The sequence below is a fragment of the Centruroides sculpturatus genome, unplaced genomic scaffold, assembly GCF_000671375.1.
Source record: "Centruroides sculpturatus isolate CEXI.00-Female unplaced genomic scaffold, Cexi_2.0 scaffold485, whole genome shotgun sequence".
In the NCBI taxonomy this organism is placed as follows: domain Eukaryota; kingdom Metazoa; phylum Arthropoda; class Arachnida; order Scorpiones; family Buthidae; genus Centruroides; species Centruroides sculpturatus.
In genome coordinates, this window is record NW_019384760.1 from 258,590 (window position 1) to 283,870 (window position 25,281).

The window sequence follows — 25,281 nt, forward strand, 5'->3', positions numbered from 1 at the left end:
TAAAAAAAATGGCTGGCTTTAAACACCTCGCTTTCCTGGCTAGTTCCTGCTTGATTTTTCGTGAGATCAGCGTGTATCTTTTTAGCTTTCTCGCAAATAATTGCTTCCGATACGCTGTCTCCAGCACTGTTTTTCAGTTATCCAAAGCAAAAGCAATTTCTCAACATAATCTAATGTCTTCGATCTCTGTTTAGAAATTGATTTAACCCCTTTCGCAATGTTAGCAGATTTAATAATGTCTTTATTTTTCGCGATTGTCCATATCATCGTTCTCGGAATACGGTAGGCAACAGCTAAAATCTTGAACACGTGAGCCACCTTCGTATTTCTCAACAATCTCTTTCATCAGTTCCGTTGTAATTATAGTCATTTTTTTAGTTTTCTGTCGCTTTTCATTTGCCTTTTTTTGCGATTCGTGATTGATAAAAATAATAAAATTTTACTTACGAATTAAAATCAGAAGAAATTTAACAAAGTTATAAATCATTGCACTGCGAACGTCTAGTGTGGGTCTAGAACACCGATAGTGCTACTTGTTCATTGATGGCACGTATAATTGAATTATGTCGTATACCGAACAAAAGTCGTATACCGAGCAAAATTTGTTTTGTCCAAACAGGACGTATCTCGAATTGAACGTATTCTAAAGCAGATGTATACTGAGGTACCACTGTATATGAAAAAAATATAATTGTTGAATTTTATAATGGAATGAATATAAAATAATTATTATAAATAATAAAAATTTTCTTTATTGGAGCTCAAATAAGAGAATGGAGTTGTTTTCATTATAATTTATTATATTCTGTTTGAAGGTAATTGTTTATCAAAAATGTTTTTAAACAATTTGTAATGAAAGGTCAATGTAAATTTTGCATCAACAACAATGTTTTAATGAAATGCAAAAAAAATCATAAAAATAATGCAAAAAGTTTCATTAAAATGTTATATTAAAATTACATTTTTACATAGCTGCCATTGAGGATTGTAACAATCATGATATGCATTTTATCCATAGATTTATTATAAATTATTATAATTAGAAATTTTTTACAATTGATGACTAGAATCTCTTAAATGGGTTTTTTTTATCATTAGTATTTTGAATCTAAAATATTTTTACAATGATCAGACAAACATATTTTGAAAGTTGACTGTGAATAAATTTTTAGAATAGCATAAATAATTTTAATTTTTATATAATGATATAAAACCAAATAACTAAACTGCTTATTTTGAAATAGAACAGTTTTTAGTAGAACTTAATTTGATGAAAGTATGTAGTAAATCTAAAGTAAATAAAAAGATTAAAGTAGAGATGATTGATAAGAATAGCTTTGATGTTGAAATACAGCAATTATTTAAGAAATGATATAATCATTGTTTAAGGGTATAATTGATGAAGAAAAAAGTAACATTGCATGACTATTTGAAAAAGTAATTACATATATAATTATCCTAATGTTTTATTAAATGATACAGCCAGATTTTTATTGTTAAATTTAATTTAGAATATTCTTAGAATGTCTCATGTTAAAGTTAGAATATTCTAACTCTAATGTGAGATGGCAGCTTAACTACCTACCTCTAGCTAAATTGCTTAATATCTTATTAAATATTAGTGGACTACAATAATAGTCTGATTAAGAATCTGGCTGTATTGTTTGATTATTTGAGTAAATGTTTTATTAATGCTTGTATCATATATATAAAGTTGAATCCCATTTATGTTTTCAAAGGAGCTGAGAAAAATGTTCAAGTGAAACTACTTTTGAATTGCTTTCAGTGTAATAAAGTCATCACAAAAGTACTAGTATATTGTGACACAAATTAACATTGTTTAATTGAATTTGTACTTGTAATTTTTAACAAAGAAGTTTTAATTTACTGGGTGTATAATACATTTGAACAAATATAAAAGAGAAAGTAAAGCAGTGTAAAACTAAATCATACTTTTAAAAAGTTGACCAAGTTTGGTTTTTTGCTTGCTTTTTTCATTTGATATCAGTTGTCTTCTTCTGTCAAAACTCCAGTCACATGAAAGAATGAAGATTCATTCTACAGGTTGGCTCATACTGAAAACAAGTAGTGAAAATGAATAAGAAACCAGAAAGCAATTATTATTTACTTAGTGAAATTGAATCACATTATAAAACATGGAAAGTGAAAATTTTTAATGTGTTTGACTGCTGCAGCAATTTGCTAAATAAGAAAATTTGTCAGAAATGGCATTACATGTTACATACAGTAGAGCATCGATTATCCGACTCAATTGGGGACTGGGGTGGTCAGATAACTGAAAAAAAACAGATAACTGAAAAGTATGAAAAAATACATTATTAGTATGGTATATATGTAATTAGTATATTAGTATATCGCTATTAACCTACTTCACATTGAATTTTCATTGATGTTAAGCCTAACAAACATTTTTTAAAATAATAATTGTCGCTATTTATCACTATATTAAATATGACATATAAGTACTAAATTATAAAAAATGAAAAACTGTAACTAGTGTTTTATTATGGAGAAAATACTGCACAAAAAATATTTAGCACATAATTGCAAAAAATGTATATTGGGAAAACATAAATGGAGTTTGACTATATTGTATTTTAATATTATCGGTTTTATTTTATGTTTACTGTTTGTTGTAGTATAAATTACAATAGTTATTTTCTTTTGACAATTTTATTTTATTTTTATGTAAGATGCCAGATTACAGTATAAAATATAAATATTGCAATTTCATGTAATTATATAAAGAATTCCTCATATATGAAGTACAGTCGATTCTGCTTAATTGGGACATGTTGGGACTAATCCATTTTGATCCAATTAAGCGGCTGCTCCAATTAAATGAACTAATAATAAATTCTAAAATAAAATATGTAATACATAGGTAAATAAATAAGTAGGTAAAAAATAATAATTAGGTACCTATTTTAATGCTTTATTAAACCAAAGAACAGAAAATATTTGTAATATAAATTTGCCAGACTCATGATGATAAATAACTGATTCGAATCATGCTAGTGTTGTCAAATACAGTATTAGTAGTGACGTACACAAGGGTTAACTGTTTGATTCGTTCCTGATTGAACGATTTTTCCTTTCTTCCTTTTTAGTTAGAACATGTTCTAACTAAAAAGGAAGAAAGGAAAGGGATCGTCCAAAAGTCACCGTATGGTCATCCTTTGAGCAGTTCCCTTTACTTGCAGTTCTCCATGTGATATGTCCTCCAGAAAATTTGAACTGTCTGAGCAAAAGACAAAATCGCTTTATCTCTACCAATTGTTAGGCTTACATGACATTAGTATATGTAGTGTCTACATATTTTCGGAAGATCTCTAAAATATATCAAAAATTGCTAAATTTCTTTTCTGATACTATCCCAATTAAGTGATTAAATTATGTATTAATTTATTAGTTTGGTTTTCACTCTTGAGATTTGGTCCAATAAAGCAGCTGTCCCAATTAACCAGTGGCCCAAATTAAACTGAATCGACTGTATTATTTTCCTGGTTGTTATAGAATATAACATAGGGAAAATATGGTGATTGATGTGATGAGATTTTAACTCCCCTGGTATTTTTGAATTTTTTGATGTTTTGACACTTTAAGACCAAAAATGTAAAAAAAAAAACCTTACAGAATTGTTTGGAGAGGAGACCATTTATTTTGAATTATAACTTATCTTAGTTTGGATGAATCAAAAATTTTGAAACTTGGTAGATTCTCATATATAGAAATAAGGTGATTGATGCTATTAAATTTTACTAGTTCAGAGGAATAGAGAGAGAGAGTGTGTTTGTGTCATATCTCAAGTGGGGTCAGACTTAATAAAAGTTTTATTTAAATTGGAATTATACTACACCGGGTTAAAGTAAACAATAAACAAACGTACCGGGAACCTGTTGCTGGTATGCTTCTCAGAAAAACAGAGCGTTACGAATGTTTTTGAACTTGAAAGTTCTTCTTCAGGTAACTGACAACTGTTAAGCAAATGCAATTCAAATTCAAACAGGCTGATAGGACGTGAATTTCAGTTGCATTCGCTTAACAGTCCTCAGTTACCTGAAGAACTTTCAAGTTCAAAAACGTTTGTAACGTTCTGTTTTTCTGAGAAGCACATCAGCAACAGGTTCCTGGTACGTTTGTTTATTGAAAGTTTTATTTGTTACTAAAATTTACAATTTCTTTAAAAACTCACTTTTACCCAAAGTAAGCCTTTTGCCTTTTTATAATACTGTAATTAATAATATAATGTGAATAAATTTTTAGAATAGCATAAATAATTTTAATTTTTATATAATGATATAAAACCAAATAACTAAACTGCTTATTTTGAAATAGAACAGTTTTTAGTAGAACTTAATTTGATGAAAGTATGTAGTAAATCTAAAGTAAATAAAAAGATTAAAGTAGAGATGATTGATAAGAATAGCTTTGATGTTGAAATACAGCAATTATTTAAGAAATGATATAATCATTGTTTAAGGGTATAATTGATGAAGAAAAAAGTAACATTGCATGACTATTTGAAAAAGTAATTACATATATAATTATCCTAATGTTTTATTAAATGATACAGCCAGATTTTTATTGTTAAATTTAATTTAGAATATTCTTAGAATGTCTCATGTTAAAGTTAGAATATTCTAACTCTAATGTGAGATGGCAGCTTAACTACCTACCTCTAGCTAAATTGCTTAATATCTTATTAAATATTAGTGGACTACAATAATAGTCTGATTAAGAATCTGGCTGTATTGTTTGATTATTTGAGTAAATGTTTTATTAATGCTTGTATCATATATATAAAGTTGAATCCCATTTATGTTTTCAAAGGAGCTGAGAAAAATGTTCAAGTGAAACTACTTTTGAATTGCTTTCAGTGTAATAAAGTCATCACAAAAGTACTAGTATATTGTGACACAAATTAACATTGTTTAATTGAATTTGTACTTGTAATTTTTAACAAAGAAGTTTTAATTTACTGGGTGTATAATACATTTGAACAAATATAAAAGAGAAAGTAAAGCAGTGTAAAACTAAATCATACTTTTAAAAAGTTGACCAAGTTTGGTTTTTTGCTTGCTTTTTTCATTTGATATCAGTTGTCTTCTTCTGTCAAAACTCCAGTCACATGAAAGAATGAAGATTCATTCTACAGGTTGGCTCATACTGAAAACAAGTAGTGAAAATGAATAAGAAACCAGAAAGCAATTATTATTTACTTAGTGAAATTGAATCACATTATAAAACATGGAAAGTGAAAATTTTTAATGTGTTTGACTGCTGCAGCAATTTGCTAAATAAGAAAATTTGTCAGAAATGGCATTACATGTTACATACAGTAGAGCATCGATTATCCGACTCAATTGGGGACTGGGGTGGTCAGATAACTGAAAAAAAACAGATAACTGAAAAGTATGAAAAAATACATTATTAGTATGGTATATATGTAATTAGTATATTAGTATATCGCTATTAACCTACTTCACATTGAATTTTCATTGATGTTAAGCCTAACAAACATTTTTTAAAATAATAATTGTCGCTATTTATCACTATATTAAATATGACATATAAGTACTAAATTATAAAAAATGAAAAACTGTAACTAGTGTTTTATTATGGAGAAAATACTGCACAAAAAATATTTAGCACATAATTGCAAAAAATGTATATTGGGAAAACATAAATGGAGTTTGACTATATTGTATTTTAATATTATCGGTTTTATTTTATGTTTACTGTTTGTTGTAGTATAAATTACAATAGTTATTTTCTTTTGACAATTTTATTTTATTTTTATGTAAGATGCCAGATTACAGTATAAAATATAAATATTGCAATTTCATGTAATTATATAAAGAATTCCTCATATATGAAGTACAGTCGATTCTGCTTAATTGGGACATGTTGGGACTAATCCATTTTGATCCAATTAAGCGGCTGCTCCAATTAAATGAACTAATAATAAATTCTAAAATAAAATATGTAATACATAGGTAAATAAATAAGTAGGTAAAAAATAATAATTAGGTACCTATTTTAATGCTTTATTAAACCAAAGAACAGAAAATATTTGTAATATAAATTTGCCAGACTCATGATGATAAATAACTGATTCGAATCATGCTAGTGTTGTCAAATACAGTATTAGTAGTGACGTACACAAGGGTTAACTGTTTGATTCGTTCCTGATTGAACGATTTTTCCTTTCTTCCTTTTTAGTTAGAACATGTTCTAACTAAAAAGGAAGAAAGGAAAGGGATCGTCCAAAAGTCACCGTATGGTCATCCTTTGAGCAGTTCCCTTTACTTGCAGTTCTCCATGTGATATGTCCTCCAGAAAATTTGAACTGTCTGAGCAAAAGACAAAATCGCTTTATCTCTACCAATTGTTAGGCTTACATGACATTAGTATATGTAGTGTCTACATATTTTCGGAAGATCTCTAAAATATATCAAAAATTGCTAAATTTCTTTTCTGATACTATCCCAATTAAGTGATTAAATTATGTATTAATTTATTAGTTTGGTTTTCACTCTTGAGATTTGGTCCAATAAAGCAGCTGTCCCAATTAACCAGTGGCCCAAATTAAACTGAATCGACTGTATTATTTTCCTGGTTGTTATAGAATATAACATAGGGAAAATATGGTGATTGATGTGATGAGATTTTAACTCCCCTGGTATTTTTGAATTTTTTGATGTTTTGACACTTTAAGACCAAAAATGTAAAAAAAAAAACCTTACAGAATTGTTTGGAGAGGAGACCATTTATTTTGAATTATAACTTATCTTAGTTTGGATGAATCAAAAATTTTGAAACTTGGTAGATTCTCATATATAGAAATAAGGTGATTGATGCTATTAAATTTTACTAGTTCAGAGGAATAGAGAGAGAGAGTGTGTTTGTGTCATATCTCAAGTGGGGTCAGACTTAATAAAAGTTTTATTTAAATTGGAATTATACTACACCGGGTTAAAGTAAACAATAAACAAACGTACCGGGAACCTGTTGCTGGTATGCTTCTCAGAAAAACAGAGCGTTACGAATGTTTTTGAACTTGAAAGTTCTTCTTCAGGTAACTGACAACTGTTAAGCAAATGCAATTCAAATTCAAACAGGCTGATAGGACGTGAATTTCAGTTGCATTCGCTTAACAGTCCTCAGTTACCTGAAGAACTTTCAAGTTCAAAAACGTTTGTAACGTTCTGTTTTTCTGAGAAGCACATCAGCAACAGGTTCCTGGTACGTTTGTTTATTGAAAGTTTTATTTGTTACTAAAATTTACAATTTCTTTAAAAACTCACTTTTACCCAAAGTAAGCCTTTTGCCTTTTTATAATACTGTAATTAATAATATAATAATTATTTTTAAAATAAAATCTCATAAGAGATGGCATTACACAAAAATTTAACTTTGTAAATTATGAGTGTCAGGAAGCCCTTGCAGTTTTTATTTTTAATGCAAATTTGTACATTATTAACACAATAATGTACTGTGCAATTTGTACATTATTTTTAATACAAATTTGTTTATTAACACATAACGTTGTAAAAACAAGATTCTACTGTATTACAGATTGCAGAACAACAGATTTTTCAGAATAATGGATTATTTTCTCATGTGCTGCCAAATCAATATAATTATACCTCCTTTTAGCAGATATTTAACTTGGAATAACAGATTTTTCTTCTAGTCTCATCTATTGTAAACTTTGTGTTTTTTGATTGCTTAGTTAATATTTGGGTGTTTCTGGGAATTTGTAGAGTTTGATGATGCACTTGTTACATCTGCGATATGTACAATTGAAGAACTATATGAAGAGAGTCAGCAGGCTGATATAATTGAGTAGGAGACTAGTGAACATTCTGATGCTGGTCCAAGTGTAGTGCTGAAATTTAGCAAGGCCAATGAGTCTTTTCAAGTTGTAAAGACCTTCCTGATGAGTTTCAGCATAAACAAACAGACTGTACATGACATTAATATCAGATGGTTGTTGTATTTAATAGGTAGAAAAATGGCATCAAAACAAACCAAGATGGATGAGTTTTAAACAGATTGTGAAATTAAGCAAAATGCTAATCAGCATATGCAAGATTTGCCTCTTTTTATGTTTACAGTATATACAGTTTCCATCAGCTTTGTTGTACACACATATGGCATAATTTATGCTCTTGTAATGTGTGTTTCTATGGAATAAAGAATAGACATCTCAAAAGACTGAATAATTTCAAGTACTCATGCTTTTTATATGTAGGAGGTTAAAAAATTTCTATTTTCCATCATCAAATAATGAATATTTTCCTGATGTTTCCTGATGTTTAAAAGAGATAATTGTGCACACATCATCTCTTAAGTGTCCTCTGGTAGAAGAAAGGATATAATCTGAGATTTGGTAGGACCATGGTTATGGTAAGGCAATAAGTGCCATATACTTCTGACATCCTAGACAAGTGACTCAGAAAGTCAAAACATGATGTTTATGAAAACACACTACAGTCACAACAGAAACAGTTGTAAAATAAGGAAGCACATTTAGTGTTTTTCCTGATTGTAATGTGATATTATGCTAAAAATTTCAGAAATTGATAAATAAATATTTTATTTCTGTAATAATCATTAAAAATTCTTAATTTTTTGCATTTTAAATTTTTGCATTTTTGCATTAAAAATTCTTAATTTTTTGCATTTTAATTCTAAGCTAATGATTTAGTATACTATATTGCAACTTTGTTTAGTTATACATATTTCTGTCAGAAGCAGTGAATTTATATCAGTGACAAACATTCCATTTTATTTAAATTAGCCAAACTGCTACAAGAAAAAATTTCCAGCTTAAACGCTGGTTAAATATTTTAAGTTACTCTGGTGGCATTATCTGACATACAGTCTGATCATAACTGTAATTATTTATGTACCTATCTGAGACACAGAGCTATGCTGAGTTTTTCAGTAATTGGCCAATTCTATCTGGGTGCATAACTTTTTCTCAGTTAGTGTATATGGGCAGTTTTTCTGAATAATTTTTTATTGATTTAACTAGATTCTTAAATGCAATGGTTGTTCTAAGATTTGGAATTACAGGTAAAGATGTTAGTAGTATGGAAATAAAATTCTGACTTTCTATTATGCATTCAAAACAAGAATGTAGAATGGAAATACCAATTTGAAATAAATGTTATTCTAATTAAAAATGATATTTTATATATAAAAAAATGTGTGATATTTGAGTAATAAATATATTTATATTAAATTATTGATAAATAAACTAAGCCAATTATTTATATACTTGTTTAAATTTTTTTTCTAAAATAATGTATCAATAATAGTCAAAGCTGGAACTACACAGTAAACAGAAACACTGAAAACACCTTATGTAGTTTTCTAGCAGTTAATTTTTAATAAAAGTAACATTTTTGGCTTGATTAATTAATAAGCCTTTATCAGGTTTTGAAGAGAGATTCTGTTTGAAATGATCTCTGTTAGTTTTTTTAAAAATTAACTGCTGGAAAACTACATAAGGTGTTTTCAGTGTATCTGTTTAAAATAATGTATTTTAGCAAGTTGATTAATATGTTTTTAATGTTCTAATCTTTCAGTTTTTTTTTTAAATATTACTTATTTTAAATGAAAAACATTTAGAATAAGAATTAATAGAACAGTTTCAAATGTATAAAATTGTATTCTTAGTTGAAGTTGATTTAAAAATAAAAGTGAAAAATTGTATTCCAAATTGAATTATGTTGGAAAGAATATTTTATGAATCTGACTGATTTTTAAAAAATGAACATACAAATTGTTTGTTTTTATTGTAGTCTATATATATTATTTTTTGGGGTTATATTTTGTTGTTGTTGCTAGCAGTCATGTCTTGCTTATTTAGGCATTACTGTGTACTGTACATAAAATAAAAAATTGAATTTGGAACTTACATAGAATCCACAGACTTTATTTTGTAATTTTATTATTAAAATGATTTAAAATTTATAAAATGTTAGAACTGTCAAAGAATGAAAGATTTATTAAGACATAATATATATTTTATTAAGGAAAATCTATATGTGTTAAGTGAGAGGATATATATGGTAGTAAAAGAGTTAAAAGATAAAGAAAATACTGAGTGGACAGAAAAGACATGGATTTATAAAGAAGGTTTAAAAAGAACTGTTATTAGTAATGATTGTTATAGTTTATTGAATGCATGGAAATAGATGACTGAGAGAAAAAAGGGATATTATGAGTATAAGAAGTGGGATAGGAGAAAGAGCTGAAAGGGAAGTAATAAAAATAACCATTGATGTTTATAGCTGGAACGCTGAATTTTTTTAGAAACAGTTTAGAAAGACAGAAGGCAAATTATTGTGTTAGATGATGTTACTGTATGTGCTGAATGGATATATTGTTGTTTTCTGAATATTTTTGAGATATGATTTTTACAAAATGCCTAATTACTTTCCTCGCTATTATACATAACATAACGTAGGGAAAGTATGGAAATCAGTCAAAAAAGACAATGTCAAAAAATACAAAAAAAGTTGGGGTTTTCTGTATCTATGGGGTAGATGGGTAGGTGGGTGGGCATTTAGAGGCATGATTTTGTTTAACCACTTTGAAGCTTAATAACTTTTTGTGCTTTTTTGGTGAAACTTTATGATATTCTGTAGGGAGGTTTGTGTATTAGAGGATTGATGCTATTAAATTTCAGTAGTTAAAATTCAAGGGAGTGCAGAGATAGAGGGGAGTTGTTATCCCTTGAGTAGAGTTGGACTTAATGATTTTACTCATTATTAGCATTTACAGTTTTTATGACTCACTCCAATCCTAAAAATTAAGCATTTTTGCCATTTATAATAATTAATAATATGCAATTTATTAAAAATCTTTTTATAATAGATGGCACCACACTGAATTAAAATTTTCAGATCATTCTCCAGGCTGATAAGCTGCCTCATTAGAATGTATTTTCAGCAGTATGTTATGGGATTACTTTTTTAGACACAATTTCAGGAGCAGAGAATTGCATTCACACAAGAGGTGAATTCTCCATATCGACATATTCCAATACTTGGTTGGGAAATTAGGTTCATTCTTGCAGATTTTAAGAACTAATTTTTGATACATTTTAGCCAGCATAGCCATAATTGCACTCTTCAGTTGCATTTTTCATAAACTAGTGGTTGTATTTTGTAGTAAATTTAAGATATCTTCTAAATTTGATGTCCTTAAAGAACTGCTAAATTAATATTTATTTTAGAAGTATACAAAATGAATTAAACTTTATCTTAAAATATTTTTTTAGGTAAAATAATATAATTATCATTGCATAATTTCAATTATCATAAGCTGTTTTTTGTTGATAAAAAATTTAAATGTATTATTTAGATTGTAATAAAAATTAACTATTGCCAAATGTATTAGTATTAAAATTTTTATGAATATATATTTAGTTACTGTAAAAGTTGTAATTTATATTATTTATAATATAGTTGATATTAACAAAGATATCTGAATAAAATATACAGTAAAAAAAACACCTCAGAAGCTGGAAAATGATATAAATACTCACAGACATCTTCCATACTACTTCCTGCAGATGGCTGTATTGTAAAAAAACAAATGTTTTCAATCACTTTCAGAGATCTTTGTCAGGTTATTATATGTTTCCATAAATCAAATGATCTTGTTTGAACCACTCTTTTTAAAATGGAACATTCTGTATGGCACATAGTGATATTCATATTCTAAAGATAAATGTGACAAACTTAATGATGAAATCTGATATAATAAAAATTTAAAAAAAATATACACTCAACTTTCCATAATACAATTGGAGATAATAGACCAAGAAAATTTTTAAATGTTGTAACACACATATTAATGACTAGTGACTGAGGTGATAAAATTTACAGCATTGTGTTAAAGTTTGATACAGTAGGAGGCAAATAACATTGTTTGCCACACTTACGATAGGATAGGATAGGTTAAAATTGTGATAAGAAAATATTAAAAAAAATTTAAAAAGGTTAATATTTTCTTTACTGTTAATACAACTTGAGTATTGCTTTATAAATTTCGATAGCTTCTGTTATTCTTAGCTATTGTATATTGAAGATGATGTGTAGCAGTTTAGCCTTGCCCCAACATGGCTAAACTGCTACACATCACCCTAGACATACTTGCAAATTGGGCCAGAGCAGTGTTAACATTCATTTTTGAGATGTTATACACATGATCCCTGATTCTGGTTATTAATTATCTATTAGTTGAGCCAATGTAGTCAAGGCATCAGTAATGGAATTTTATATATACCTGGGATTTGTCTGATGTCTATAGAGTCTTTTTTATTTGTTAGTAAATGAAAAACTGACGTGGGACTAACTGTGGGAATAATAATAACTAAAAACTGGAAATAACTATACCTGACAAAGATCTCTGAAAATGATTGAAAACATTTGTTTTTTTTTTTACAATATAGCTATCTGCTGGATCTAATACAGATGTTTGTGAGTATTTATAAGATATACAGAACTTATAATTATGTTGATCCAAAAACTTTTAACTTTATAAAAGTTGATCTGAATAAATTGTAATTGCCAGTTTTTAGAATTTAGTTAAAGAATTTACACTGTCTCATGTTTAACATATTTTTTACATTTATACATTACAAATTTTTAGAAATATGTTTAAAATATCTTTGCATATTAATTATTTCTTTCTAGCTACAATGTTTGCATATTTGCCTATGGACAAACTGGTGCAGGAAAAAGTTATACCATGATGGGTAGACAAGAAGAAGGCCAAGAAGGAATTATACCTCATATATGTAAAGATTTATTTCATAGGATACAAGATAATGGAAATACAAATGAAGATATGATGTATTCAGTTGAAGTAAGTTTGGNCAAGAATCTTAAAACAAAAATTGACCTACTTTGGACATGTGATGCATAAAGAAGTTTCCCTAGAGAAGACTATTATGCTGGGAAAAGTGGAAGGTAGAAGGAAGAGGAAAGGCAACGGATAAGATGGATGGAAGAAATCAAGAAAGTCACAGAAATGAAGTTGGAGGAGCTACGAGAGACAACAAGGGAAAGATCAAGATGGAGAAGACTTGTCCATGAAGTCATCAGGAGTCGATGACGACTCGATGGAACTTAACAACAAAAAATTTGGCAAGAGGTAGGCAGTTAGGCTGCCATTTCTTGTTAACTTTAACATCTAAATTACTTGGGTAATTATTTAATCTTAATTCTAACTGTTCTAACTGTTTGTTTGATATTTAAAGTAATTATCAGGCTGGTTGTATTTATTATACTAAGAGTTGAAGTTGAGTCTGGATAAAGATCCAAAAAATGCTTCTTCTTAAGCTTTGGATTTGGATGGATGAAGTTAATTACTTTCAAAAAAAATTTGGCCATTATTAACAAAAACTGTTTTAATACTATATTTTTTCAAAATTTGTATTATATTAATAATAATATTTTATTAATATAATTATTAATTTTAGAAATAACTTATCTTCTTTATCCTCACCTTTTCCCATGTTTATATGGGTCAGCATTTCCTTCTCTAATATGTTTTTTCCATTTCTCCCTATCAAGGGCTTCTTCTTTCTTTTAGAAATAACTAAAAAATTAATAAAATTTTGAAAGTGTCATTTTTTTAAAGTTAAAATTATTTTATTTGAAGTTATAATTAAATGAGCATTTTATATGTAAATGCAATGTGATATTGTATAAAATTTTACTTTTCTTAGGTAAGCTATATGGAAATATATTGTGAACGTGTGCGGGACTTATTAAATCCTAAAAACAAGAGTAATCTTCGTGTTAGAGAACATCCTTTACTTGGTCCTTATGTTGAAGATCTTTCAAAACTTGCTGTAACTTCATATCAAGATATTCATGATTTAATGGATGAAGGTAATAAAGCTAGGTAAGTGTAAATTAGCATAAAAATAAAATATGCAAGTTTTTCTTTATTAAGGATATTTTAATACCATATTCACTCACATATAAGATGAGATTTTTATCCATTTTTCACTGCTTCAAAAACCTAGGTTGTCCTATATGTGCGAGCGAAGGTTTCTTTTTGTTTTTATGTAATTTTTGTAAACTGTGTATTTGCATTTTTTTCTCAATTCTTCCCTCGTGTTTAAAAACAAAAGTATTTTATCTGGGTCATTTGAATTGTTTTTATGTATTGTCTGGAGTAAATATGAATAGCAATAGGAAAAGCAACACTTTTGAATTGAATTCTAAAATTACACGGGAGCCCGATATAAGTTTTAATTCATTCCCACATGAAAACAGATGATTATTTGGAAATCAGAATTCGAAGAAACTCATAAGCATAATCAACAAAGAGTGGATTCGACTGTTAAGAATTGACCAAAATAGGTTCCCGATTGTCCAGTTTTACATGAACAAATTACGTTGTCAATTTTACAAGATTTTTCCTTAAAGTTTAAAATGCCAGTAATTTTTGTGGGACAACATGTGCATTTATGTGCATTTGCATGCATTTGGTATTTTATTTATTATCAAGCAAAATAAAATTAGAATTGTATTAATAAATCTAATTTTCTTTATTTTGGTCTTTGAAGTCACGCCTCGTCCTATATGCAAGNATTTGAAGTTATAATTAAATGAGCATTTTATATGTAAATGCAATGTGATATTGTATAAAATTTTACTTTTCTTAGGTAAGCTATATGGAAATATATTGTGAACGTGTGCGGGACTTATTAAATCCTAAAAACAAGAGTAATCTTCGTGTTAGAGAACATCCTTTACTTGGTCCTTATGTTGAAGATCTTTCAAAACTTGCTGTAACTTCATATCAAGATATTCATGATTTAATGGATGAAGGTAATAAAGCTAGGTAAGTGTAAATTAGCATAAAAATAAAATATGCAAGTTTTTCTTTATTAAGGATATTTTAATACCATATTCACTCACATATAAGATGAGATTTTTATCCATTTTTCACTGCTTCAAAAACCTAGGTTGTCCTATATGTGCGAGCGAAGGTTTCTTTTTGTTTTTATGTAATTTTTGTAAACTGTGTATTTGCATTTTTTTCTCAATTCTTCCCTCGTGTTTAAAAACAAAAGTATTTTATCTGGGTCATTTGAATTGTTTTTATGTATTGTCTGGAGTAAATATGAATAGCAATAGGAAAAGCAACACTTTTGAATTGAATTCTAAAATTACACGGGAGCCCGATATAAGTTTTAATTCATTCCCACATGAAAACAGATGATTATTTGGAAATCAGAATTCGAAGAAACTCATAAGCATAATCAACAAAGAGTGGATTCGACTGTTAAGAATTGACCAAAATAGGTTCCCGATTGTCCAGTTTTACATGAACAAATTACGTTGTCAATTTTACAAGATTTTTCCTTAAAGTTTAAAATGCCAGTAATTTTTGTGGGACAACATGTGCATTTATGTGCATTTGCATGCATTTGGTATTTTATTTATTATCAAGCAAAATAAAATTAGAATTGTATTAATAAATCTAATTTTCTTTATTTTGGTCTTTGAAGTCACGCCTCGTCCTATATGCAAGATTGTCTTTTATTTGAGTAAATACAGTATTTGCATCATAAATTTTCAAATGATGTAAAAATTAAATTAAAGTTTATTATAATTTATTATTGTGAAAAATTTATAAAATCTATTAAATTTCTTATTAGNTTTTAAAATAAAATCTCATAAGAGATGGCATTACACAAAAATTTAACTTTGTAAATTATGAGTGTCAGGAAGCCCTTGCAGTTTTTATTTTTAATGCAAATTTGTACATTATTAACACAATAATGTACTGTGCAATTTGTACATTATTTTTAATACAAATTTGTTTATTAACACATAACGTTGTAAAAACAAGATTCTACTGTATTACAGATTGCAGAACAACAGATTTTTCAGAATAATGGATTATTTTCTCATGTGCTGCCAAATCAATATAATTATACCTCCTTTTAGCAGATATTTAACTTGGAATAACAGATTTTTCTTCTAGTCTCATCTATTGTAAACTTTGTGTTTTTTGATTGCTTAGTTAATATTTGGGTGTTTCTGGGAATTTGTAGAGTTTGATGATGCACTTGTTACATCTGCGATATGTACAATTGAAGAACTATATGAAGAGAGTCAGCAGGCTGATATAATTGAGTAGGAGACTAGTGAACATTCTGATGCTGGTCCAAGTGTAGTGCTGAAATTTAGCAAGGCCAATGAGTCTTTTCAAGTTGTAAAGACCTTCCTGATGAGTTTCAGCATAAACAAACAGACTGTACATGACATTAATATCAGATGGTTGTTGTATTTAATAGGTAGAAAAATGGCATCAAAACAAACCAAGATGGATGAGTTTTAAACAGATTGTGAAATTAAGCAAAATGCTAATCAGCATATGCAAGATTTGCCTCTTTTTATGTTTACAGTATATACAGTTTCCATCAGCTTTGTTGTACACACATATGGCATAATTTATGCTCTTGTAATGTGTGTTTCTATGGAATAAAGAATAGACATCTCAAAAGACTGAATAATTTCAAGTACTCATGCTTTTTATATGTAGGAGGTTAAAAAATTTCTATTTTCCATCATCAAATAATGAATATTTTCCTGATGTTTCCTGATGTTTAAAAGAGATAATTGTGCACACATCATCTCTTAAGTGTCCTCTGGTAGAAGAAAGGATATAATCTGAGATTTGGTAGGACCATGGTTATGGTAAGGCAATAAGTGCCATATACTTCTGACATCCTAGACAAGTGACTCAGAAAGTCAAAACATGATGTTTATGAAAACACACTACAGTCACAACAGAAACAGTTGTAAAATAAGGAAGCACATTTAGTGTTTTTCCTGATTGTAATGTGATATTATGCTAAAAATTTCAGAAATTGATAAATAAATATTTTATTTCTGTAATAATCATTAAAAATTCTTAATTTTTTGCATTTTAAATTTTTGCATTTTTGCATTAAAAATTCTTAATTTTTTGCATTTTAATTCTAAGCTAATGATTTAGTATACTATATTGCAACTTTGTTTAGTTATACATATTTCTGTCAGAAGCAGTGAATTTATATCAGTGACAAACATTCCATTTTATTTAAATTAGCCAAACTGCTACAAGAAAAAATTTCCAGCTTAAACGCTGGTTAAATATTTTAAGTTACTCTGGTGGCATTATCTGACATACAGTCTGATCATAACTGTAATTATTTATGTACCTATCTGAGACACAGAGCTATGCTGAGTTTTTCAGTAATTGGCCAATTCTATCTGGGTGTATAACTTTTTCTCAGTTAGTGTATATGGGCAGTTTTTCTGAATAATTTTTTATTGATTTAACTAGATTCTTAAATGCAATGGTTGTTCTAAGATTTGGAATTACAGGTAAAGATGTTAGTAGTATGGAAATAAAATTCTGACTTTCTATTATGCATTCAAAACAAGAATGTAGAATGGAAATACCAATTTGAAATAAATGTTATTCTAATTAAAAATGATATTTTATATATAAAAAAATGTGTGATATTTGAGTAATAAATATATTTATATTAAATTATTGATAAATAAACTAAGCCAATTATTTATATACTTGTTTAAATTTTTTTTCTAAAATAATGTATCAATAATAGTCAAAGCTGGAACTACACAGTAAACAGAAACACTGAAAACACCTTATGTAGTTTTCTAGCAGTTAATTTTTAATAAAAGTAACATTTTTGGCTTGATTAATTAATAAGCCTTTATCAGGTTTTGAAGAGAGATTCTGTTTGAAATGATCTCTGTTAGTTTTTTTAAAAATTAACTGCTGGAAAACTACATAAGGTGTTTTCAGTGTATCTGTTTAAAATAATGTATTTTAGCAAGTTGATTAATATGTTTTTAATGTTCTAATCTTTCAGTTTTTTTTTAAATATTACTTATTTTAAATGAAAAACATTTAGAATAAGAATTAATAGAACAGTTTCAAATGTATAAAATTGTATTCTTAGTTGAAGTTGATTTAAAAATAAAAGTGAAAAATTGTATTCCAAATTGAATTATGTTGGAAAGAATATTTTATGAATCTGACTGATTTTTAAAAAATGAACATACAAATTGTTTGTTTTTATTGTAGTCTATATATATTATTTTTTGGGGTTATATTTTGTTGTTGTTGCTAGCAGTCATGTCTTGCTTATTTAGGCATTACTGTGTACTGTACATAAAATAAAAAATTGAATTTGGAACTTACATAGAATCCACAGACTTTATTTTGTAATTTTATTATTAAAATGATTTAAAATTTATAAAATGTTAGAACTGTCAAAGAATGAAAGATTTATTAAGACATAATATATATTTTATTAAGGAAAATCTATATGTGTTAAGTGAGAGGATATATATGGTAGTAAAAGAGTTAAAAGATAAAGAAAATACTGAGTGGACAGAAAAGACATGGATTTATAAAGAAGGTTTAAAAAGAACTGTTATTAGTAATGATTGTTATAGTTTATTGAATGCATGGAAATAGATGACTGAGAGAAAAAAGGGATATTATGAGTATAAGAAGTGGGATAGGAGAAAGAGCTGAAAGGGAAGTAATAAAAATAACCATTGATGTTTATAGCTGGAACGCTGAATTTTTTTAGAAACAGTTTAGAAAGACAGAAGGCAAATTATTGTGTTAGATGATGTTACTGTATGTGCTGAATGGATATATTGTTGTTTTCTGAATATTTTTGAGATATGATTTTTACAAAATGCCTAATTACTTTCCTCGCTATTATACATAACATAACGTAGGGAAAGTATGGAAATCAGTCAAAAAAGACAATGTCAAAAAATACAAAAAAAGTTGGGGTTTTCTGTATCTATGGGGTAGATGGGTAGGTGGGTGGGCATTTAGAGGCATGATTTTGTTTAACCACTTTGAAGCTTAATAACTTTTTGTGCTTTTTTGGTGAAACTTTATGATATTCTGTAGGGAGGTTTGTGTATTAGAGGATTGATGCTATTAAATTTCAGTAGTTAAAATTCAAGGGAGTGCAGAGATAGAGGGGAGTTGTTATCCCTTGAGTAGAGTTGGACTTAATGATTTTACTCATTATTAGCATTTACAGTTTTTATGACTCACTCCAATCCTAAAAATTAAGCATTTTTGCCATTTATAATAATTAATAATATGCAATTTATTAAAAATCTTTTTATAATAGATGGCACCACACTGAATTAAAATTTTCAGATCATTCTCCAGGCTGATAAGCTGCCTCATTAGAATGTATTTTCAGCAGTATGTTATGGGATTACTTTTTTAGACACAATTTCAGGAGCAGAGAATTGCATTCACACAAGAGGTGAATTCTCCATATCGACATATTCCAATACTTGGTTGGGAAATTAGGTTCATTCTTGCAGATTTTAAGAACTAATTTTTGATACATTTTAGCCAGCATAGCCATAATTGCACTCTTCAGTTGCATTTTTCATAAACTAGTGGTTGTATTTTGTAGTAAATTTAAGATATCTTCTAAATTTGATGTCCTTAAAGAACTGCTAAATTAATATTTATTTTAGAAGTATACAAAATGAATTAAACTTTATCTTAAAATATTTTTTTAGGTAAAATAATATAATTATCATTGCATAATTTCAATTATCATAAGCTGTTTTTTGTTGATAAAAAATTTAAATGTATTATTTAGATTGTAATAAAAATTAACTATTGCCAAATGTATTAGTATTAAAATTTTTATGAATATATATTTAGTTACTGTAAAAGTTGTAATTTATATTATTTATAATATAGTTGATATTAACAAAGATATCTGAATAAAATATACAGTAAAAAAAACACCTCAGAAGCTGGAAAATGATATAAATACTCACAGACATCTTCCATACTACTTCCTGCAGATGGCTGTATTGTAAAAAAACAAATGTTTTCAATCACTTTCAGAGATCTTTGTCAGGTTATTATATGTTTCCATAAATCAAATGATCTTGTTTGAACCACTCTTTTTAAAATGGAACATTCTGTATGGCACATAGTGATATTCATATTCTAAAGATAAATGTGACAAACTTAATGATGAAATCTGATATAATAAAAATTTTAAAAAAATATACACTCAACTTTCCATAATACAATTGGAGATAATAGACCAAGAAAATTTTTAAATGTTGTAACACACATATTAATGACTAGTGACTGAGGTGATAAAATTTACAGCATTGTGTTAAAGTTTGATACAGTAGGAGGCAAATAACATTGTTTGCCACACTTACGATAGGATAGGATAGGTTAAAATTGTGATAAGAAAATATTAAAAAAAATTTAAAAAGGTTAATATTTTCTTTACTGTTAATACAACTTGAGTATTGCTTTATAAATTTCGATAGCTTCTGTTATTCTTAGCTATTGTATATTGAAGATGATGTGTAGCAGTTTAGCCTTGCCCCAACATGGCTAAACTGCTACACATCACCCTAGACATACTTGCAAATTGGGCCAGAGCAGTGTTAACATTCATTTTTGAGATGTTATACACATGATCTCTGATTCTGGTTATTAATTATCTATTAGTTGAGCCAATGTAGTCAAGGCATCTGTAATGGAATTTTATATATACCTGGGATTTGTCTGATGTCTATAGAGTCTTTTTTATTTGTTAGTAAATGAAAAACTGACGTGGGACTAACTGTGGGAATAATAATAACTAAAAACTGGAAATAACTATACCTGACAAAGATCTCTGAAAATGATTGAAAACATTTGTTTTTTTTTTTACAATATAGCTATCTGCTGGATCTAATACAGATGTTTGTGAGTATTTATAAGATATACAGAACTTATAATTATGTTGATCCAAAAACTTTTAACTTTATAAAAGTTGATCTGAATAAATTGTAATTGCCAGTTTTTAGAATTTAGTTAAAGAATTTACACTGTCTCATGTTTAACATATTTTTTACATTTATACATTACAAATTTTTAGAAATATGTTTAAAATATCTTTGCATATTAATTATTTCTTTCTAGCTACAATGTTTGCATATTTGCCTATGGACAAACTGGTGCAGGAAAAAGTTATACCATGATGGGTAGACAAGAAGAAGGCCAAGAAGGAATTATACCTCATATATGTAAAGATTTATTTCATAGGATACAAGATAATGGAAATACAAATGAAGATATGATGTATTCAGTTGAAGTAAGTTTGGAAAATATATTCTTTGTGTATACCAAAAAATTTCAAGCAAATAATTTAAACTTTTCAAATATGTTGTAAAATATATCTACTGGATGGAAATATAGCTTTATTTTCAGAGATAGAGCAAAAATACGAAATACCTTATTTTCATGCCTATAACCTGTGGATTATCTGTGTTGAAAGTATAATTTCAATGATGTGTAGATTATATGATGGAAGGTTATAAGGCAATTTTAAATCATAGTTATGAGCTGGAAGCAATGACTTCTCCATAGACTGGATTTGCAGTGTTGTGGGTTATGCAATGATTTTATTTTTGTTATAGCAATTTCTGCCAAGTATATGCCATTGTGGGTTATATGTATGAATATATGGTAACTGCTGTTTATAAGCAAAATATATTTATAAAAAATATGTTTTAAAAAAATGTATTTTAACATCAGAAAATAAAACTTCAAAATTATCATTTAACTGCTTTACATATCTAAAAATTATTTAAAAATGCAAATAACTGTAATCTGTCTAAGTTTTATGTTGATGACTTAATTATTTTTAATAATGACAGAAAAGATTTCAAACATTTAAAAGAAAAGTTATTGAATGAATTTGAAATGAAAAATTTAGTTGAGGTAGAAAATGTCTTAGGCATGAAACTATAAAAGAGAGACAATGCCATTTGCATTAATCAAAGTAGTAAATACTTATAAGTTCTAAAAAGATTTGGGTTGAGTAATTGCTAGCCAGTGTTAACACCTTTGGTTTTATTGCATTGTTGCAATAAATTTTTATTGAATTGTTGCAGGCTTTCTAAATCAGTGATGGGCAACCTTTTCTGGATGTAGGCTTGCATACATTTTTTTAGAGTTTAGGCTTTAAGACTGCTACCAACATACTCCATAATCTCCAGTACACTAGGTACTAAAATAATATATTCTAATAATGAATGGTAGTAAAGTGTCTACTAGCAATTGCAAGCTTTAGATAATGTATCTTTTTCTTTATAATTAATACATTGACATACCCTTGAAGCAAGGAATATTTCATATGCCTCTAGTGTTCTTAGTTTATGAGTTTGAAAACTTTTTTTAACAGTTTTGCCTGGTCTCAGCATGCTAACACCCAAAACTTGCTGGTTATTTGGGCCAGTGCTATGGTTTGTTTATTTTTACTAATGTCATATTTATGGTTTTTATTCTTTGTGTTAAGGATCTATTTGTTGCATCTACATGTGTCAGTTTTTGATTAAATCTATCATCCTGCATTGGGATTCTATAAACTCCTGGAGCTAAGCTGTTACAGTTTTAACTTTTTTTTTGTTGTAATTTTATTTTACTTTATTTTTGTGATTTTATTATAATTTATTTATATATATTGCATTTGACAATGTATTTATCACTATATCATAATGTGTAATATTTTATACATATGTGAGATAAGCAGGAGGTCAAGGTTACTCTCTTCTGACCACTTAATCTGCACAGGCTGGTAAAGCTCGATCTTGGGGTCGTTGGATGGCTAGGAGGGCAAATTGAGTGAGGAGTGCGTTGGTAAGTTGGTAGGGATCCCTGGACAAATGAAAGACAGGCTTTAACATAACAAAATATAAAATTTATTGTAAAACCAAATCTAGAGTATACAGATCTATAAGCGGATAAATGTGGTTACAAATTGAAGTGGAAAAATGTGGTTACAAATGCAAACAATAAATCCTTAACAAAACGCATACTTGACCAAATTTCCCTATTCTAATGCACTTTACGCAGAGAGAGAGTTTACACGTTTCAGCCCCCTTTAAATATCTCTCGGGCATATTGGAGAGTCAATGTTTAGAACTTCATTCATGTGGACAGGTTATTGTCATGGATGGGTTTCCAACCAGTGTCTTCTCCTCTTCTTGGGTCCATTCCGGGTTATGGAGGTCTAGGAGATGAAATGCACACAACTACTGATTGACATCCTGATTAATCGCTCCCCCAAGCTTCCAGTGACTTTCTCTTTTATCCCCTTGTTGTGAGAAAAAACATCATGTGTTTGTCCAGTGTTGACGATTATGGTGCCAGGTTGACACTTATGAGTTAATTTTTCCATTGGATTGTTATGACTAAAAGTAACCTCTGCTCTAATTCTTCCTGGAATTGTTTTGCTATCGAATTTGTTTACAAATTCCTCTACAAATTCAAATTTCCGACAAATGTGAAAATTCGCGGATCTCGCACATATAATGTTTAATATCAAGTTTAGATATGCAGTTGTTTCATTCAAAATCTTATTTCAATTTGTTTCTTAAAAACAATATTAGAATGCCAGTTAGAACTTAAAGTTCAAATCTTGTTAAACCTGTCAACAGACTTATGAAAAGAAGTAAAAAAGTCTTGCTGAAAAAAGTATTTAAGGTGTTGTTCAAGCTAAATTTATTTCAGCATACAGAGAGAGTTTTTTCAGTCAAAAGATGTTAATTGTCATGGTAGACCAAAAATAGCCCCAAAGCCAAAAATTGCATGGATTTAGGTCTGGAAACCATGTGGAAACATGTTTTCTTCTTCCAGCTTTCACAGCCAACAATTCCACTTGTTTAAACTTTACAATAAATTTTTGTAGTCTGTTCATAATAATGGTTAGAGCTGTTCAAATCTCCAAAGATTGAAATCTCTGCAAAGCTTCTGGTGTGGAACTATTGTTTTGGTAAAACAGTTTCACCAGTAAAGTGATTCTTGTAAAGTTAATGTTATTTTTAATAGTGGTAAATGACATTGAAAATGGTTTTGTAGAAGTTGTTTAAATACCCTTTAATGGTGTGCAATCGGATGATGTAGTAATAAAGATTAGCATGTTTAATATATTATGCATGGAAAAGTTCCCCTAATTGGTGACGTTCATGACTAATTTTTTTATTTTTACTTTCCTTCTCATGGCCTCATTAAGTTGTACTAAAAATTTGGTAACCTTTTGATAAATAGTTTTTGCTCTAGATTGCTCTCAATAGATCAACTTTTAATTATAGACACCCTATATAAAAAATACCACTAATTTGATAATTACTTTAAATATCAAATGAACAGTCAAATTTTTTAATCAGTTATTAAAACTAAATAATTGCTAAGTAATTCTCCTATCTGTTTAACTTATATACTGAATATATCATGAGAATGGTTACTAGAAATGAAGAGTCCATTGGTATCAAGATTGGAGGCGAAACTATTAATAATATAAGATATGCAGATGATACCACCCTTTTGACAGAAAGCAAAGCAGATTTAGAAAAACTTATCATAAGGGTNAAAAATTTATAAAATCTATTAAATTTCTTATTAGCAGTGGTGATATTCAGCGGGTTCGTATAGGTTCGGCCAAACCCGTTGTTAACATTTTCGAAGTTTTCCGAACCTTGTTAAACACATTTAAGATTTCTCAGTGGTTTGTTTCTTTTAAAAAACTTATTAAAATATACATATTATACTCTGTAACACTATTAAACTAGAGCCTTATACCCCATTCACCTTGGTGGGATCTCCCTTGATCGTTTCAATCTCGACTGAAACGAGGTTCAATCGCAGTCGACTCAAGAGAGTTCTTGAAACTAGATCCAGCATAAGAGATATCCCACAATCTCACGCGCACGAGAAAATACAAGATGGCTGCGGAACACGTGTGGTAATAAAATATGTACAAAATAAACCATTTTGAACACTCTTTTTTATTATTTATAAAAATATATATATAATTATAAAAAATATTTATAATTATATTAAAAATTATAAAAAAAAAATAATATCTCATTTTAGAACTTTCAACATGATTTTTTTAAATTAAGAAAACTATTCAAAAATCAAAAAGTTTAATTGCTTGGAATTTTCAGCTAATAGATAAAGTTGCTATTAAAATTTACAAAACTAATTTAAATACAACAATCTACATTTTATACAATATTGAAGTAAATATTGATCATAAACCAAATGTATTTTCTCCACTATAAACAACATATAAAAATCCATCTTCATCTTTATGTGCATTGTATATTTCACCCATGCTGG

The 25,281-nt window shown here is 28.1% G+C and overlaps 1 protein-coding gene across 1 annotated transcript in view; it reads left to right on the forward strand.

The window, feature by feature from the left end:
- The window catches only part of LOC111628794 (kinesin-like protein unc-104), a 219,622-nt gene that overhangs the window by 71,248 nt on the left and 123,093 nt on the right, over positions 1-25,281 (forward strand). The window contains exons 6-7 of the mRNA XM_023372640.1: positions 12,744-12,915; positions 13,781-13,959. Of these exons, the coding sequence (XP_023228408.1) occupies positions 12,744-12,915; positions 13,781-13,959 (351 nt within the window). The remainder of the gene's footprint in view (positions 1-12,743; positions 12,916-13,780; positions 13,960-25,281) is intronic.